The 20895-nt window shown below is 40.9% G+C and overlaps 1 protein-coding gene across 2 annotated transcripts; it reads right to left on the bottom strand.

Annotated features, from left to right (window-relative positions):
* Positions 1-7325: 7325 nt before the first annotated feature.
* On the bottom strand, positions 7326-19550 carry zbtb44 (zinc finger and BTB domain containing 44). 2 transcript variants are annotated; one of them, XM_053422505.1, is made up of 6 exons: positions 19274-19550; positions 14647-15750; positions 14089-14173; positions 13627-13778; positions 12691-12991; positions 7326-10281 (listed from the first exon to the last, which is right to left on the bottom strand). In XM_053422505.1, exons 1-6 carry the CDS (start codon positions 19335-19337, stop codon positions 9882-9884), a joined length of 2106 nt encoding a protein of 701 aa, XP_053278480.1. In that variant the 5' UTR covers positions 19338-19550; the 3' UTR covers positions 7326-9881. The 2 variants fall into 2 exon arrangements, with proteins under 2 accessions (XP_053278480.1, XP_053278481.1); XM_053422506.1 differs by having other exon boundaries at positions 10112-10281; positions 12908-12991.
* Positions 19551-20895: the final 1345 nt, after the last annotated feature.

The following is a 20895-nucleotide window of genomic DNA, read 5'->3' as shown; positions in this document are numbered from 1 at the left end:
GTACAGTGTTGTGCGGGCGAGTGTCTGCGTGTGTGTCCCCAGACATCACACACAAACAGGCCCCGGGGCTCCGCCCTCTCACATTCGCTCAGAGACACAGAGTGAGATCAGAGCTCGTTCCTGTTAAGCAGCCGGTCAGTGACAAACAAGACACAGTGTTCAAAAACCAAGTTGAAAAGAAAGTACGATGAAGCCTGTCTTGCTATTGGGTTCATATTGAATGAAGGAGGACATGAGGAGTGATTTATTTGAAAAATAAAGAAAAAAATCATAAATAAGACGAGGCCCCCTGGTGGCCGAGGCCCTGGGCAACTGCCCGACTTGCCCAATGGGATGCGCCGCGCCTGCCCACACTAACTCCCCTGGTGGGCTCTGTGGAGTGGAAAACACTCACAAGGACACAATAAGCTGTTTTTATTGGCCTGGCATAGAACAAGACATCGCAGGGTAGGTAGGTTGTTGCTTCATCAGTAACACCATTGTCTTCACTGGCAGACAATCTCTCTGTTTTGACGTTTTTATCCATCAGATTGTTTTCATCAGGCCACACAGCAAATTTGTTATTGGGTTCATGTGTTTTGGAGTTTTTTTATTTTTCCTTAATTAGTCATCCTCTTTAGGCGAAGAGGGCTAAAACAAAAGAGAGAAAGAAGGGCCTACAATACCATATCTATAAGTTTTACAATATGAATCAAGCAAATGTATAAGGTTTGTTGGCTCTAAATTTTAAATAATAATAATAACCAGGGATTAGTTGTTGTTGTAGATTCGTGCAGTAGTGAGGACTCACCTGGTTTGTGCATGAAGTGGAAGTCAACCTGAGAAGCTAAACTTGAACGAGGACATCCAGAGGGGGACAGAGAGACAGCTCACCTTCAAAGTAAAAGTTCAGGAGGCCGGAGGCATGATTTGATTAATGAATAATGAGTGACCCTTACTCCTTGAGTAATTGGAACAATATGTCAATTAATTGATCACCGAAAATTTAAACTAGAAGGTTTTGCATGAATTTTCTGAATTATATTAAATTAAATGTGTCCCACACTGTGATTCTTGTAAGGCGTCAGAAGCCAATGTTGGAACTGGGTTATTCTCTAACAATAGGTTTGTAAAGCATGTTAAATCATCCAATATCTAAAATCCAAAAATATAAAAGTAACTTTTAAGTAAGGCTGTCAAATATATGAAGTAAAGTTTAAAATACAATGGTTTTCTCTATCAAAAGCAGCATAGAATGACACAGACACACACACAATAATTTGTCCATCTTCTTCCTGTGCTTAGTTTCTCATGGGTATGGATGGGGTAATCCAATCCTTAATGTTAATATAGGATTGGCGTAGGGGGAAGAGTGCTAATTCTCCAACAAGAAGGTTGCAGGTTAAATCCCCACTCTTCCCCATCTGCATGCTGAAGGGTCCTTTGCAAGATACTGACCCCCTAAAATTGGCAGGACCTCAACCACCTATGAATTGCACAATATCTTACACTATGTAGATTTAAAAAAAAAAAAAAAAAATAGAAATAAAAATCACTTTAGAAAATAAATCAATATAATTCAAGGCTATCGTCAATGCACAGCTAGATTCATAATATCCTGATGTTGGATGGTTAAAAACATAAATATGAAATGATATATATACGTTTCATTGTCTGCATCTGTTGTCTGTCACTTCAGTAGTGATTGTATTTTTGTAGAGCGCCTTTGTGGTTGTGTGGTGTTTTGGTTTTTGCATTCGTGTTGTCCACTGACGCGCCTGTGTGAGAAGTCTCGATCAGCGCAGATCAGGCCTCTACAGGTTTGACATTGAACTAATTGGGAGGCCGGAGCCCACTGATGGTGCATGTCAATATATTTGCTGCGTGGTGGACACTGAAGAAAGCGCACAAGAAGTGACTTGATGTTGTTCTGGACTTTTTCCATAAGTGTGGTGCCCTCAGAGGACTCAGAAAGGAGTAAATAAGGTTTGTACAACATTAGTCTCGGCCTATTAAGTGTAACACATTAATAGGAACAGTATGTCTGGAACCACGGTGTGTGTGGGTTTAATCTGCATCACAGATCGAGTTTGGAATATAGGAACATCTGGGGATAAAACAAAGCCTCTGCTCGGTTTACTGTCCTCAGACAAACAGTCTCGTGGAGGAGGCGTAACTGCACCATCCAAAAGTGTTCACTTTCCAAGGTTCAATTCATTCCGTTGCTGTCAATAGATTCTCTCTAATATTAAAAATGATCCTAATAAAAGTCAGATGCAACATAATGCTGACGCAGACGAAACATTTCTGTTCTCAGAACTTACAATTGCTTTGTGTGTGTGTCTGAGTGTGTTGTATTAACTTTTATGAGGTTGGTGATTTTATTTGGAATTTGGTAAAATACGAGTCTGTGAAGGAGCAAATGTCATTTCAATCAGGAGAGACTTTGATTCCACGTTTTAACAACATTTATTGACACGTGCACAGAAAGTGATGTGAATGTTATAGTCTTTCGGCGTGTTAGACCCCTATGTGAAGTCATTGGGATTAGATGGAGGTGAAGCATAACGCAGTACAGGAACCCCCCTCCCCCAGGGCCAAGACACTGGTGGTGGTAGAGAAGTTGAGGATGGCTCTACATAGAGAGACTGGGGATGATTGGGGAGGAGGTGGGCCATGTTTGGCAGCAAAATTATTGGCTGATCAAGATTGCTTCTGATTGGATTACAGCCTTCTGTGAGCCAACACTGAACATTGGTATCGGCCCTCTGAGAGGACAAAAACTACAAGTTGAGAAATAGTGATGGGGAGCAGTACAGATGAGACCCATTTCTTCACTGTCTACTTCGAGGGACTTTATTACTCTTGGCATGTTGCCAGCTTGAAGCTTGTGACGTTAAAGAAATTAATGTTCCCGAGCATTATCATGATGGTTGACCGTTTTAAATCCTTACAGGAGCCTCAGAACCTGTGTGGGGCTGTTGCCTGATCCAGACTCCTGCAGAGAATGGTTATTTTGAAGCATTCTGGACGGTCCTGGTGGCTTAGGGCTGTTAGACACTGACCATGTAACCACAAATGTTCCTTCTTCAAATCTGGCTGGGGACCTTTGCTGCAGAGCATCATCTCTTCCTCCCTCGCCTCACTGTCTGCTGTCTAATGAAGGTAAGAGCTGCCAAAGAAGAAAATAATACTTCAGGAATGGCCTTGAAAGCCTTTGTCAAAAAAGTCTGTATTGATAAAGTTGGATGGTTATTGATGGCATAGAGAACCAGCGACTCATAGTCAGGGGCTGTGGCAAACCACAAGGACAACTTCTAAACCAGAAGTGAACAAAGGAACAAGTGACTCTGGCTCTAGAGAAATGGGCAACAGCCAGGGGTACAAATCACAGAAACCAATCCTTTGACCACAGCAGGACTCGATTTCATTCGATGGCAGAGCTGCAGCAGTGAAAGCACTGGCAATGATTATCTTACATGATGAAGCTCTCTGTGAACTGCTGATTGGGCTGCATCAACCGTGTGACAGTTGCTGCAGTTTTAAACAAGAGGGTTAAAAAAAAGAAATTGTGTTTGTGTCTTGTGAGTGATTATAAGTTAAATCTCTGTGAAACCAAACACACGCACAGTTCATTCTTAATGTTGAGGTCTCAATCTACTTTAGAATATGTAGTACTCGTTTATTTGTACCAGCTAATCTGCTTCTACTCAACACCTCAATTCACTCAATCTACCAAGAAAGAGGATTTTATAGATAAGTTTGATTTTCACCCACTAATAATTTCATGATGATTTTGTGATTTATGTGAAGCATTGCTTTTTGCCATCACAGTGAGGGGGGCAGCTTTGGTACTATTGTGCCTTTACACAGATTAAAAATAAATACAAATTAAGCTTGGTCTTACTAACTGCACCTAACAGCCCAGTTTGATTGCCAATTTGCAATATGATCCTTTTATGAAGGTAGGTATAAATTAAGTGAATCAAGGTTCAATCCTCACTTGGTTCACTCAGTTCACCTGGTCGTTACTTAGCTCTCTGCTACCGATTCGCTTGGATTACTTACATCAAGCCCGAAAGGAAGATGAAGTGCAAACCTGATCAAACTGAGCAGCCAATCAGTAACCAGACTGACCCAACTACTGATGACCTGCAGTGGAAGCTAAAGAGTGACATTTTCAAGGGTTATGGTTGGAAGGAGCCATGCATTTTCAAGATCAAGCCCGAAAGGAAGATGAAGTGCAAACCTATTGAAACTGAGCCGGTTGCAGCTGCTGCCTCCCGTGAAGAGCAGCCACAGGTGGAAGTGGATGCTTCATCAATGCTTCAGAACACCGAGGAGGAGACGCAGCCAAGATCCATTTTCTCAACCATGGCAGCTTGGAGAGCACTGTGGCAGACTGTGCGCCAGGCTTTTGTCAGTTTGAAGATGGTCCTGACACGGAGCTGGAAGAGGATGGGCCAGTGCTGGAAGACATCATAGGTCAGATATTGATGAAGAGGTGCCCAGCATCTTGCTGTACCTCACTGAGCTGATCTGCCCGCTGCCTCCGGAGGCGTCTCCGTCGATCAGCATATTCAGAGTATCTTGTAAAAAACATTCTATAAATAAAAGTTTTACATTCCTGATCCCTTCTCTGCTTGGTCACATCACTAATCCAGCTATGAGGATAATAGAAGGAAACCTCTGAAGAGTATATAGGATCTAGAATTTTATATCACAACAGTATCCTTGATACCAATATTTCCATTGACATGACAAAACCTGAATTATTGCCTTGCAGTATCAGTTTACATACATGTCTTTAAGTTTTATATGAGGTCACATTAATATTTGTCTCAAATTTGATGAGGGGTTAGGGTCAGAAAAATGTAATTCCCCGCAGGTTTATCATACAGTTTATCCACAGGAACCAGAGACTCCAACCCCTCAAAGCATCCGTGGTTTAGATAATGGATGGATGATGAAGTGTCTCCCATCACGATGGTTGTCTAGTTCACCACAGTTGTCATCTTCTGACTCTGGTAAAACATTGAGTTCCACTTCCTCCCACTATCAAGAAATAAATTTACATTTTTATATATCGTATAGATTTGTGCATAAATGTACACAAAAATATACAAAAGGGATATAGACAATACTTGTTAAGGATTGCCCGTACAATTTCTGCTATGTATAACGTCTCTTTCAAGAGCAAACATCTGTCTGTCTTGTCTGTGGGTGTGTTTTATTTGTCTGTATCCCACGACCCTGCCAGACCTGTCACCCCAAATCCAGTGGCATACTCAAGAAGTGAAAGACAAAGAGATGCAGGGATCATTGAACACAGGTGAAAAACACTAGGAACAGGTGCAGATGATCTCAAGGGCGGGAAACACGACAAAGGCAGGAAATAAAGCTTCAGACACACACGGGTCAAAATTTCAAAAATAAAACAGGAAACTGAGAACTCAAGGGGGAATAAAAACAAAAACCAACATCACTAAGCAGAAAGCCCGCAATCCAAAAAATCTTTACCTCAGAAGTCATAAGTATTGATGACATTGCAATGAAATTTTGTTGGCATTCCTCACATTAGACTTTCTCAGTGAAACAGGTCAGATCATCCAATCCCAGTTATCCAGAGGAGACTTCTATAGAGATGCCCGATGGGCAAGTTGAAGGAAGAGATGGAAGAAAGCCAGACATCAACTCTTGACAATATGCTCTGGGCAAACTGCATCAAACCACAGGTCTGGCAAAGATGCCTGAAGAAGGAAGCCTACGCAATATCACTGCTGTGATTGTGACATTATCCATCATTATCACAATCAGGCCTCCAGGATTCATGGCTTCAGCATGCTGCTGCCGCCAGTAGTTGTTGTGAAAGATGCTACTCGCATCAGAAGGGGCTCTTGGCATCATTATTTTCCTTCTGCATGCTAGCTGCGAAGCAATTGCTTCATCGTCGACTACACTGTGAGAAATGGGGGACAAACTCCTCCTTCTTAATTCTGTGTTTAACCAAAGCTACCAAGAGTCTTCAGGGGTGGGCTCATCTGATCTGATTGCCTTTTGGGGTTCGATAGTCACATGTAGTTTGACTGCTGAGGTTTTGTTGCTGAAGCAAACTAATAAGAAAACACATCAGCTGAAGTTTGCTCATCTACTCTATTGAATTTTGCTCTTAATAAAACAATGTTGGATTTTTGATGATGCAGAATATACTAGTCATGTATTAACAAAGTAAGTTCACATTAAACTGAAATATATCGCAGCAACAAATAACTTCAGACAAGTTTTAGACTTATTCTGACTTTTGTTTGTTTTTATTTATATTTTATACTTTTACAAAAGTGACTCTTTTTTAATAACAACAGGACTGCAAAGCCAGGACACTAGTAAAGATTCAGAACAACCATAAACCCGAAAAATACAGAGTGGTCTTGTCAGTTTTTAAAAGCCAGCTGTGGAATATGATCCAGTTTAAACACTCAACAGCACAAACATCAGTTCTCCCAATTCAATGTGCGGGTTGCATTGCTATCTGGGATGTTTTTGTACAGTTTCTCCAAACTACAGTTTAAGTACAGTATCAAAGACACAAAATACAACATCTGTCTCAAAGCAGGTTGTCATCAAGTAGCCTACAGTATAAAGAATACGCAACATTTTATGAGTGTATATACTGCAAATGTATATATATATATATATATATATATATAAACATATACACACACTGCAGACAGTCACAAAGTGAAGACTACCAATGCCCCCATACTCCCAGACTAAGGTGGTCTATTCACATTTAACAAGATTATCCAAAGGTGCCATGAAACAGCCCCCGTACAAAAGTCACCAAAAATATATATGCTGTTATGAAGAGCTACCAGTTTTTTTACATATATTTTCCACCTTCTAAATAAACCTTAAGGACTAGAAAACATATACAACATTGAGTGTATATTGAAAAGGCATGTTTTGTATATAATCAAGATATTTTCAAACATTGCACATAAAGGGATAACGTACAGAAAAGAAGAGGGCATGCTGAACAACTGATCAAAGCTCTGCTGGATGAGGAGTCATCGACAAATAAGGCCTTGACGGAACGGATCACTAACTGAAGACATGCTCTCCACTTCACAGAACAATATGAACATGCAACTTTAGACACAAAAAGAAAGGGGCTGAACAGAACCAGCCTTTAAATATCAAAGCCTTGTTCCTTGTTTCACAGATCAAATGGGGTCCTTGCCTTCTTGATTCACCTTCAGTCACATTTGAATGAAACAAAATGATACATTCTTTTCTTTTTTTTATATATATATATAATATAATTCATCATTCCAAAGACAAAATCAAAACTTTGAAAACACCACCTGTCCATTTATTGCACACCATTGGTTCACAAAAATATTTTGGGCACTTTGCGTTTCAACAAACAGCAGCATTTCATTATAAAAACGTTTTTATACAGACACCGAACACGACAGATGAAAAGCATGAAGTACAAATGGAGAATAGAAAACATTTTTAAAATTTCGATATTGTGCAACTTGAGTTAATAGGTCCATTTACTAAGGCTAGCCTCTTAAAAGCACAACATCATACAGTGTTTTCAGGGCCGAAACAGCAGGAACCCTTTGCTAAATAGCATGGACCACTTGAAATGATTATCTCTTTCTTTTAATATGTGCAGATACTGATTGCCATGGCAAATCCCCAATGAGACAGAGGACATTTGGTCCTGTAGGAAAAAGCTTGATATGTACCCAGATAAAAAGGGCAAATGGCACAACTTTGAAAAAGTGACGGACAGGCTGGGGCGGGGTAACACAAGCTCTTTTTAAGATAGGTCTCAATGGATTGCAATGAATGGGACACTGTCTTTAATATTCATGCCCTTCTCACAGCAATAGTCATCTTTACATTTACAATCAACCCTTCGTGAGAGGGCTTACATCCCGCTGTGAGAATCCTACATGTGGGCCATTAGCACTACTTTCAGGGGGCAACAGAAAATTAAAGCTTTCACTCAACAAGAAACCCATTCACAGTAAGTAGCTTTCAACTCATGGACCATGACCGTGAGCATCATTATCTTCTCTAAATACAGGCACAACAAGGAACACAGGTAACAGGAGTTGGAGGTTTGACCTAAAATCAGCAAGAAAACATAAAATAAAATCAGAAACTGCAAAACAGTTGGAAGTGAAGGTTAAGCTCTTACCTAACACGGCAACTTTTAACTTATCATTTAGAATGATTCATCTCACAGTATTTGCATTCACACGACAGCATGCTCCTGCTGCTTCCAAAGCTATATTTTAACACAACGTGATTAATCCTTGTACTCAGAATTTCTGAATGAAAACTGGCCATCACAGATAGCCTTCACAATCTGCCTGCACCCATTGCTGCAGGTTTACAGCTACATTTTAGTCAGGAATATTTTCACAGAGTAACTTTTCTGTTTAAAAGACTGCTGGTGGGTCATCCACACTTTTGGGGAAACGTAATATTATTGGGTTATCATTCAGAAAAAACATTCACTCAAGGATAAGAGGTAAAAAAAAAAAAGAAGAAAAAAAGACAATCACGTTGTACCTTATTTAAACATCACTTCAACGGTCATGCAACGTCTTAGAACATCAGCAGTGTACCTTGGTTAATCAGGATAACCATATTCTGAATCAGATATCAATATCAATCAATATCTGTTACAAAGTGTGTTCAAAATGAAAAGCACACCCAACTTCAACTAGGATGAAATGCTACATTAGCACATCTTAGAACCCATTTTGGGACCGCACTTTCAAACTCCAAATTTAAAATTCGTCTGCCATAAAATGTTGTCATATTTGGACATTTGTTTGTTTGTTTCAAAACAAAAAAATGCATCAGTGCTTATCCGAGTTTCTCTTTTTCTAAACTCTGAGAGTTTACGTTTGATTTAACAACAGTGTTCATTAGAGATTAAAAAAATACTTGTAATAGGTCAGAAAAATCATACACTACACAAACATCTAAAGGGAATACTCTGTCAGTATCATTTCAAGATTTAGACATTTAAAATTTAAATGTTCTGACTTGATATTGATTTAAAAAAATGCACATACACACACCTGACATATATGTCACAACACCCAACATACACAGCAGTCAAATAGTAAAACTACAGAACAAGCTATTGCAATATAGATAATATTGACATTTAACAGTTTGCCTATAGCGACGGCACTGAAGGAATAACAGAGTTTCTGCCCATACAAACTAGCATTATCACAACAAAGGAAATACAAGTATGTTTTCTTCTTTAGCTCAGTTTACAGACTTGATTTGTTACTGTTGGCAAAGTCAAGACCTCTTCCTCCTCTAAACGTTACTTTGTTAAAATGGGAACTCAGGCACTTTCCAAAAATAGGGCAAGGCTTGGATTTGTAACAGACCTCAAATTGGCTAAGACAGAAATGATTTTACCTAGTGCTGCATTCATGTCATATGGGAAAAAAACTACCTTCTGAAGAATGACTCTTCAGAAATACTGCTGACTTGCTTATTCAGGAGATAATTCGGGTTCGGGACAAACTGAACCCAGAGTTTGATCTACTGAAATCTCATACCGTCAAATTATATCATAATTGCAAAGAGGACAAAGAAAATGATCAGTTAATTCGTGGGAATTGGTTTGGTGTAAAACATGAACAAAAATAAGTGCTTCTGACTTTCATGTGGAAAGCAAAACTAAGGCAACTGAAGTCTCCAGGTAACTTTTATCATGGTGTCTTGATTCACATGATGACGTTTCAACATTTACACATGTCCAGTCGTCCCTGCAGCCATCACGGCGCTCCGGCAGATATTCCCATATGACATGGCTGCAAAATAAGACATGATGAGCAAGTACAAGACTTGAATCATTCTATGGTAATAGAAACCATCTCCTTGGCCTGGGCGTGCTGCTGCTGCACTTCTTCAAACACCTCTGGGGAACTGCCACCTAGACTGTTGTCCATCTTGGTCTCCTCTGTCATGGCTGCCGTCTCGTCAGCGTCCATCTTGAGGGAGGCTTGGGCTTCCATGGGATCCAGTGGCTCGGGTGAAAGGAAGCCGGAGGAACTCTCACAATTCTGGGTAGAGGAGGAGACCTGGGAGATGACGGGCATCTGGACTGAGGAGGAGGATGAGGTGGCAGTGGTGGTGGAGGTGCTGCCTGGGTAGACGGGGTGATGCTGGGACTCCTCCAGCTCATACTGGACTCCCAGCACCTCCTCCTCCTCCTGCACCTGGCTCAGGTAGTCGGGCACGAGGAAATCACTGCAAGAATCGATAGAATTTGTTTAGTTCACTGTGCATGATTTGGTTTCTGCAACACAACTCCATTGTAAATGCAGTGCAAATATTGAAATATCTACAAGAGATCACAGAGGACAGGATCAAGACAATTTATGATGTAGTTTCACAATTTTTTGTAAACTTTGTAATCTTGACATAATTAGCTTGATTATTGATCACAAAAACAGTTTATTATCATTTCTCACATCTGACACAGTCCTGTAAAGCTTAGTCAGTAGAAAAACTAAATCAATTCAAAGATATACACAATGTTTGGTAATATGTGTGTTGGAATGGATATTTTCCTGTTATCATTGCCATAATAGGTTGAATTATATCAGCAACTGAATAAAACATTTAGAAATTCTATTTTAGTTATCAAGGGATCACTGATATGGCACAAGATATTGAAAATACTGTAGGAAATTGTCATTTTTTTCTCTCAGGCCTTAGATGAAACCACAACATAACAAGTATCACCCAAATGGCCTCTTTAGTGAGTGAGATGTCTGCAACTTGGACTAGTTCCTTTTACTCAGTGTCCCAAATGCTCAGATCTGATTCTGACCAAGGGCAACTTAAATACACCACTTTTATTTATTATAATATACCTTCCTTTTTTTAATAAATATACAAGTGGAGACTGACTGTTGAGAATTTCAACAAGTAAAAATTCATGCCACATAAATTCAAAAGATAGTTTTCAAGGTCAAATGTTTCAGTGAAAACTTAGTGATTCAATTTTTTTTATTTGATTTAGCTGATTTAACTCAAATTATTTTGGCAATCATTTCTTTGCAAATAAGTTTAGCATGAGAAAAAACCAGAAGAGGAGATGATGACGACAACGTGATTATAAATGCTTAGGATAATGTCTGATTAAAAACTAAATATAGAATATCTGTGCTTGTTCTGCATCACACTCTTAAAAAAGTCTGCATCATTCAATCTATGCATCAAAATAATCAGAGACATTGATTGGTTTTCATTAAGTACACTTGAATTTCTAATGACTGAGGCTCTAAAATTTGAGTGACCATGGCTCCAAACTAAAGCAAGTCATTATTCAGAGTTATTAGTTGAGGTTCTGTGTTACTATCCTCTGTGACACAGACAACAGCTGAACCTGACAAACTGCACCAGCAATCAGCAACTTGGGGACCAATACAGTGAAGTTTACTAATCTTTTTATATGAAGAATGGGAGTCAACAGAGTGACTGGATAGTCAGTGTCCATATTACGATTTCAGGCTCAGGCCTTTTACTAAAAAACCTGTGAGGAGTCAATAGCCTGTTAAACGTCCTTCTGACCAGTGAGAACCAAAACTTAGTAAAGTCAAAAAGTGAAAAGGTTTGGTAAATTATAACACACAAGCAACTCAGTCTATTTGGGTTTAGGAAAATTATTTCAAATAGAAACAAATCGACAAACAGAATAAAAGTTGTGGGGGTTGAAGGACCTTACTCAAGTTGTCATGGTGCTACTCTCGTGAACAAAGTGCAGGACTATAAAAAGTGTGATTCTAAATAACGCGGAAATATCAAAAGTGTTTCAGAACACTAGTTTTATGCCACTCTCTCAATTTTAAATAAAATTACCTACTTCATTGTCACATCTCGTGGAATTTAGTAAAAAAAGTCAAATCTTGCTTGAGATATTTGCCATCTCCTCTCAATGATGAATGTTACAGGAATCGTTCAGGGATTTGGTGTATGAGCTCATTCAACTTCTTGCCAAAAGTTAGAGAAGACTGACAACGTTCTCATATTGAATTATTTATTGATTTTATATCCATTCTATAGTCAGAAACCAAGGAAACAGCTCGACAGCCACTAATGAAAAGGCACAAAATCCACTGACAGTCTTCTCTGAAGTTCACACGTTAACACGTTATATCTTGACTGAACTGTAAGAACTCCAATTCACGCAGCCAAAACACAAAACCCCAACTTTTCACTTAAGCTTTTGTTTATTAAAAATGAGTTAATTAGTGAACTTTAAAGAAGCTGATGGCAGATTGAGTCAGGCTTGCTGTTTCGCCGTTGCTGTCAAATGCTTGGCCCCAGATTCAAATTTACCTTCCGGATATGAGAGTGCTGTCAACCTCTTCATCTGACTTTTGGGAAGAAATATATTAAGTACATTTCCCAAAATGTCTAAATATTCCATTAAGTAAGTGAAATAAAAACTATCCAATGAACGAAAGCCCAAAACTTCAGGTACACTTGATCTGAACATTCAAATCAACTGCAATCATCTCAAAATCAATTCTACACAACCAAAGTCAAATGAACCTCAGGTATTAGAACCTAAATATAGTTATTTTCTAATCCACCTGAGTAGGTGTGATCTGAGTAAATAATGGGGGTCAGCACCCCCGCACTCCTCACCTGCTCTGGAAGTAGTTTGCTAGCTCGGATGCCTCATGGTTCAGACTCCTCAGATGTACAATTAAATTGCCAGAGTTGGTGAACATGGCGCCGCACGTTTTGCACTCGTAAATCCGCGGCTTGCGGATTATGTGTCGGGAGACCCTCATGTGGTGCTTATATTCACCGAAGGACGTGAATGTGGCGCTACATATCTGGCACCGGAAACAGCGTTTACCTTCGTGCTTCAGCCGATGCATCTTTAGGGAGTAGGCCCGTGTGAACTTTTTCCCACAGCGGTCACACTGGAAAGGCTTAATGCCTGAGGGAGGGTGAGAAACGCAAGGCTTAGCGGATCTGTACTGTAGCATCAAACAAGTGTTTGTATCCAAGTGTGTGAGTGTGTGTCTGTGTGTGTGTGTTTCAGCCTCAACCGTTTTCTAAATCAGTGTTTCCCAGAACAAAAAAGCCTCATGCATTAATCACTATGCTATACACAATATGTTGGAAAGTAAAGTAAGCCAAAATCATTGAACCATTTATTTTGATCTCCACTAGCAAATATACCACTGATACTGAGAACATCAGTTAAATGTCAAGTTTTGGGATAAACCAGTTAATGTGTAAATAATGAAAATATGCATGTTTTTCATATATAACCTAACCTTTAATTTTCTACTGGCAAAGACAAGGAACAAACCAAGTAGGTGGTAATATACTTAATCATGATAATGTAATGTAGTTATTTGAATGTCAATTAATACTTCAGCTCCTGAATATTATGTTTGGTCATATACAGCCCAGCCCTAGTTTACAGGTGTTGGGCAGCTGATGCATTGCCTCTATTGATTATGAAGGAAATTGACTTAAAAAAATATCTGAGGTTGTGGGGGTACACAGCAATGAGCTGATCAGGTCTATGTTACCTGTTCATCTTAATCTCCTCATTTCACCTACCGGAGTGTATTAGCATGTGCTGCTTCAGATTTTGAATACGTGTGAATCGGACTCCGCAGGTCGGACACTGAAAGGGCCGATCCGGGCCATTGGTGCCTGGTCGGGCTGAAGGGCTGATATACAGGTGGTATGGATACTGAATACCATCCAACCTGAAACACAGTCAACAAAAAGAACGATCTTTGACTCTTCACATACAAAATATGTTGATAGTTTAGATATACAAATGGCCAATTACTGGTAATTTAAAGAAACTAGTAATGTGATGTTATTGGACAATGCTGCGATCTGACATGAGTCATTTATGAATTTCCAATTCTTCATATTATTATTGTGTCTTTGTCATTTAGATTTATTACCTACAAAGGCGTTGCTGAGACAGACAGTCATTTGGTCTGTGTCTATATATTATCTGCTGTCTGTGACTTGTGTCTCACTTCAAGTTGTAACAAATCAAGATACCTTTCATCATCTTCTGCATGTCCTCCAGCGTTAGACGTGCTCTGCATTGACGGCAATCCCTCAGACGCTCCCTCATCCATCGACCCTGAAGAGACAAATCAAAATGATTCACCTGGTAGCTGTCTACTGAATTTCAGACTAAGGAAAGCATGTCATCTTGTATGAGGTTGGTCTATTACTGTAGGTCCTATAAGGCTGATCCCTTATTTTAGGATTGATGCTGCTGGATACAAATCTGTCCTATTTAACAGTTGAGTAATCACTGTTTCCATTTACCAACTGCTTTCAGGCACCGGGACTAATAATGTTTCCACCAACACCGACACAAAAACCCACTGGGAAAGATTTGGTTACAAAGCAACGCTGTGGTAACTGGGTCAGGACACAGATTCTATTGTAATAGGGATAGATACAGCAACACGGATAAGTTGTTTTTCTGTCTATATTTAACCATGTAACTCTCGACTGATAGTGAAGCATTTACACTATAAGGCAACATTAAACATGCAGAAATAGTTGTAAATGCTGTGGATTGGTGAATTAGGGAGAACAGCCCACCTATAGAGGAAGACTGTGGACTGATAAGGAGCTCCTCCTGGACCTGTTCACTCCCTGGCACCGTCTGCTGGTCACTCAACGAACTCTGGGAGGCACTGACTGGTTGAGAGGACGCCTCTTGGACCTCCTCATCGCTGAGACGCTCCACCTTCACCCTCACATCTTCCTCTTCTGCTGGCACTGGCGACGACACTGTCTTCGAGCTCTCACACGACAGGTAGTCACTGAGCCGCCGGCCGACCGCGACCTCTGAGGTCCCTGGAGCGCCCTGCTCTAAACAACGAGGGCTCTCTGGGAGCTTTGATTTGTCCGAGTGGAACCTTCGGTCGATGCCGAATGGGAAAGTCCATGGAAAGGCCAGGGAGGACTCCACCGGCTGGGCTGTGCTGTCTGAGAATGAGGGGGATGGGTTGGGGATCTGAGGGGAGGTGGTGACAATCTGTGTAGTGCATTTAAGAGGACTCTCAGGTGATGCCATTGTTACAAAGCTCTTGCGTTTCCGTCGCGATTCGCGGCATATTGGCACATTCCTCTCCATCACGCTGCAGTCCGACGACACAGGTGAAACGCTGCTGTCCAATGGCGTCAGGGCACAGTTTGATGAGGCACTCTCTTGCGCTGATTCATGTGGTTTTTCTGCTGCCATGTTGTTGTTGTTATTGTTGTTACCTGGAGTCCACAGAATACTTGACTTCATGAACTCTGAACATGTGCTCGCCACAGCAAACATCTGCATATAACTTGCGGCCGCCAGGACGTCGATGATATTCTCGGTGCTGATGGAGAGGGTCGACGTGTACGCATATTCCAACAGAGGAGCGAAACCACTAACAGTCACATGATGAAGGTCCAACACAAACTTATCCTCTTCCTCTGGTCGGCCCACCAGTTTGGAGCGGAAGAATTCACTGCAGCAGGCGAGGACCACTTTGTGGGCCAGGAAGAGCTTGTCTTGGACGCGGATGGTGACATCACAGAGGTGACCCTCGTTGCGTAAAGCGTTCAGCTTCTCCAGCATCTCCTGGCTGTGGGAGGTCGAGTTGTGAGTGAAGGTTTTGACCCCCATGTTGGAGTCACTTCCTGACTCTGCACAGGAAGTGCGTCCTGCAGATGAGAAGCAAAACAAAAATTCTGTTCAGTTTGCAAAATTTAAACCATATGAACTAGTAAGAAAATATAAGAATATACTAAAAATATTTTTGTAAAGCTTTGTTAATCTTTCCTGTCATGTCCTTTACTGTAAATAGCCATACCAATATTTCAAATGGTGACTTAACTTAACACAGTCCAGGCCTAGCATGATAGAAACAAGTGTGAAGTCATAATGGACTCTCATAAACCACTCCATTAGAAATAAAGCACAAAGAGAAAAATAAGATTCAAGTAGCACCCTAAAAAACACCACCTCTATGGTAAAGAAAGGATGATACCAGTCCAATCAACTGTGGAAGGCAGTGGGCACAGAGAGAGAGAAATAGTATGGTGTTCTCTGAGGGGAAGGAAAGGTAGAGGGGGGGCATGGAGGACAAAATGCCAAGTTATGTAACAACAATCAAAGCAGATGCGCAGCGATGCGAGCCAGACCCATGTGGAGGCCAGTGCACTACAGGATGCTCAGCAGCTGTCTGAGAGACATGTGGATTCTTTGAGGCATGAGATTTTCCATCAAACAAAAGCTCATGTGAAGGGGCTCTCGCAGGGAGAGTGCACTCCCCTTCACACACACACACACACCAAAAGAAAATAGTCTTGGACTACGCGTCGCTGGCCCAGTGAAAGCAAGGTGAATTATAGACCTGGGCAGTGGTGGTGCAACTAGAGAGTGCCTAGTCTGAACCAGCAAACAGGGGTGATAGAGAAGAGCTTAGATTTCACTGTGGGGTTTTCATATGGCTGTAATGTGTCCTGAAGGAGATTTATTTATATACATGAGCTCTATGAATTTCTTCATGACAGAACTGGATGTCCTTTCAAGTACATGAACCTGAGAAAGAAGAAGTATATTTTTTGTAAATATATCTTAAAAATTGCATCTGCAAGAAGTCTACAAATTCCTCTGTGAAAAACTAAATGAAATACTTAAATTAACTTAAACAAAAGGTTGAAGCCAATTTTACATCTTAACAGTCAAAGTAGTGACTCCAATATACATGACTGATTCAATTAGTGCCCTACTTGCTTCACTATAAAGCTCCAATTTAATAACCATAAAACCATCACAATGACTATTGTGGTGACAAATTAATCCGCTGAAGCTTCTCAACTTCTTTGCAGAGAGTTTCTGTTTCACTTCACTGAACAATAAGTACCTTCTTGGTGTCAGAAAAAAAACAAGGTATTAGAAGACATCACTGGGACCGTTAATACACTCGCAGATCAAGTGATTGATCAATGGATATGTGACTAAGAGTCAACAATAATACTAAAAACTCATCCTCCAAAATATGATGATGGTGATGGAGCTGGAGCCTGCACCACAAAGTGACCAGAATGAGCTATCCAGCTATGTTTGAGCTTATGTCTGGTTTGTGGGATCAGGTAGCTTTTAACTCAGGTAGATCACAGTCGTAACTTATGCTGCAGGGACAAAGATATATTTTACTCGGTAAATGCAAAAAGAATAAGACTTTACACTTTCGGGTCTCTGTGAACAAACCAGTTAAGTGAGAATATAAAAAGATCTGCACCAATTACAAAAATGCCAGCGGGTGTTTCAACTGAGTACAGCAACTCCACTGGGTTAGGGCTGAGCACAAACTACACTGTTTGTATTGAAGGAACATTAGCCAGACATCTGCAGGCAGCTGGCTCGCTAGTGTTCCCTTCTAAGCAGGGTCAGGCGGCTACAGCTTCTTATCTTAACAAATCTCTTCACCAAATTCAAACTGAGGGCTCAGATAAACAAGTCTTTTTATTCTATCCCTCTATGTGATCTCTAGATTTGTAATTTCCAGACATAGCCAACTTGCAAAGGGGCCTCAGAGACTAAAGTATTTACATCACAGTATGCTTAGGTTGAAGAATATGCCTCCCCGGGAGCTTGTACCATTTGGTGTGGCTCTTAAGGTTATCTTGATGTAATTGGCCCATCATATAGCTGGGATCTGTACCCTGTAGAAAGGACACTTTTATCTGCTTATTCTGTGGTTACGTGGCTTGACTGAGCCCAACATTGGTTGTTGAAAGTCAAGGGGATTCAAATAACTTCAGTCTAGTGAGTCTTTTTTGTGTCTGGTGATGAGCAAACTATTATGAATATGATGTGCACAAATGTAAAGACGCCATTTCAACGCAATGGCGGAAAGTCTTGCAGAAATGTGATGCTACAGAGCAACTAATCACAGCCCTTGCGCTCTGCGTCGCCTCAATGTGTAGTTACATTCTTGGGGATTGGCACATCAGGGTACGGCGTAGGGCTCTGCGTAGGGTATGGCATAGAGTCGTCGTAGAAGCATGAATTGGCCTTTAGTGTCGTATTAGGTCGATCTGACGGCTATGTTCCATTTATAGTCATGGGAAGTGTTTAACACTGTCTGCATAATTCTTTGGGATAAAAGGACAATTTCTAAGACAATGGTCTAATTACCATCACAATCTCTCCTCGTAGTGTGTAGACAGTGAAGTATGTAAAAGCACCTACACTGTCAGGGGTCCTGGCAGGAAAGGAAGTATCTTTGCACAATGAAAATGCAGCAACAATCTGTATTTTGACACTTTGATTTCTGTTTTAAAAAGCCAGAGAACAGAAAAAACATCTGGACTGATGTGTAAAAACGGCCATTGCTGTTATAGTGGTCAATTTAAAATAAACCCTTTGTAGAAAAGGATAGCTCAATCTTTTCGGTGACCATACTGATCAGCAGTCTCAGCTATTGACAGTTTCCTATTATGTTAACCTGGCCTGTGCCGAGCAGCTAAGGTGACCATGGTGATCAACCTAAGTGAGCCCCTCCCTCCTGGTACCTGGGATCATGTCGGGAGGGGGGAGACAGACACCGACAAAACAAACGGAAACCCTAAATAAAGCCCCAAGACTCCAGAGACTGTTACTCTGTTTACATCACGTATAAGCAAGTGACAACAGGCGTTTGTCAGAAACATGTGTTGGTGGTCTGATAGTCAAAGTGCTCACAAACACGAAAAGCCTGTGTTCACGTGTGTGTGTGCACAGGTACATGGACAAAGTGTCAGGCGATCAAACTCCTGTTTCCAGCAACAATCACAGTTTAGCAAACACCAGCTAGCAGAGTCAAGTTAATAGGTCAAAACAAAAGCACATCCGCTTTTCACTGTCAAAATAAAACACGCCTTTTGCGACCCTGTAAGCTTAGTATACAATTGATAATTATTTAAGATATTACAGATTAACACTATAACACACATATTTATGACTCCAAAAATTCAGGTGTAATTGTTACCAACCATGTGGTAGTAATACAAAAGTCGATAATAATCATGTTATTTGTAGACCCATTGTCCTCTTCTTACAAATAAAACTATTGTTGTGCTATGTTATGTTCTATATTTTTCCACTTTTTTATACTGGTGCAGAAACACAGCATTTAAAATCACCAACAGTTCACAAACACAAAATGACCAAGTGGCAAAAATAAGAAATTCAGTTTACCCCATTTATTTTGAAGTCGATTTAGCCACATCCCCGGTTTGACCGCGGATAATCCTGCTCTCATTAGCTACTGATAGCCACCAGGCTAGCGCTAGCCAGCGCACCGCGGAGCTATTTGATGGTTCCGTTTTCTTTGTCGACAGTTGGACAACGACGCGGCCCGACACACGCGTGGGCTGTGGGGTTATCCAAATCCCTCCGACGGTGGGGGGAAGAGTTTACCTGGTGGGGGGGTCGGCCTGTGATAGCGGCTGGGCCTCGGGATGCGAACGGTTCGGCTGACAAAAGCAGCGGCGGCCGGTCGGTCGGAGCCCGCGGTGCGCGCTGCTGCGGCTGCTGCTGCTGTTGCTGCTGCACGCCGCTCACCCTCAGTCCCTGCGCTGCCTCTCGGGCAGCTGTCAGCCTGCCACCCGCCAAACCTCACGGTCCGAATGACGCCGACGTGAATTCACATCACAACCCGCCGGTGGGGAAAGTTTCCGAGGTGCTGGTTTAATCCTTTGTGCTCCCCGCTGTTCTCTGTGCGCCGTGTTTGTATCCCCACAATGCAACGCGCATCCCTCACTGTACCGTACTGTAAGGAACAGGAAGCGTCACATCCAGCAACATGTACAGCAGCACTCACACCGTTGATCAGGAATTCCCACTGTTTATACCAACTCACATGGACCTTCTGTTGATATGTTGAATCCATTCATATATCCCTTTCCCTCATGTCATCGCATATATGTTTAGTTATATACAGTAGTTATTTCATCCAAATACATTGTTATGATGAAAAAGGACCTTCTCTGGATATTTAGGCCAGATTTATGATGTCCACCCCTGTAGTACATTGTCTGAGGTCCATATGAGCTGAACTCATGCACAACAATGAGACACCGATAAGTACAATTCAAACACTTCACTTTTATTTGACAGTGATGCAAGCAAGGGCAGGTACAGTGAAGGGCAAAGAGTGAAGTCAGCAGGCGGGTACACAAAGCAAAATACAGCAAGCACAAGGTAAAGTCCACAAAACATGCAAAAAGTCTAAACCAGGCAGGCAGATATAACTAGGGTTGCAAAATTCCGGGAATATTCAAAGTTGGAAACTTTACATGGGAATTGACGGGAATATACGGGAATTAACGGGAAAAAAACTGGAAATGTTGTGGGTCATTTTTATACTAACTGTATTTATCATGTCATATAAAGATAAAAATATAAACGTTTTGTTTTGTCATAGGCTGATTTGAGCCCTGAGGAAACTTTGGGCACTTGCAATATGCTTCTCCATCTTTGTGTCATTCTTAACATAGGTCTTTGCACAGTATTTGCAAATGTACACAGCCTTTCCTTCCACATTGACATTGAAATGTCTCCACACATGAGATAGTGCACGTGGCATTGTTCTGTAGAATAAGAGGAGAAAAAAGCTTGTAAAAAAACACTATTGCAATGCCAGAGATATAAATAGTTAGCCACACAATTGGTATCATCTGTCAAAATATTTTACGATTGATGGATAAATGAATAGAAATAGGCTAGATGAACAGATGAACAATCCTCAATCAGCATGCTAATTTGTTTTCCCAAGTAATATCATCGAAACATACCTGACTAGTCCTGAAAATTCAACA

Source organism: Pleuronectes platessa, chromosome 5 (genome assembly GCF_947347685.1).
Source record: "Pleuronectes platessa chromosome 5, fPlePla1.1, whole genome shotgun sequence".
NCBI classification, from domain to species: Eukaryota; Metazoa; Chordata; class Actinopteri; order Pleuronectiformes; family Pleuronectidae; genus Pleuronectes; species Pleuronectes platessa.
Note: the sequence above shows the minus strand (reverse complement) of the source record. Positions and strands in the feature narration are given on the sequence as shown.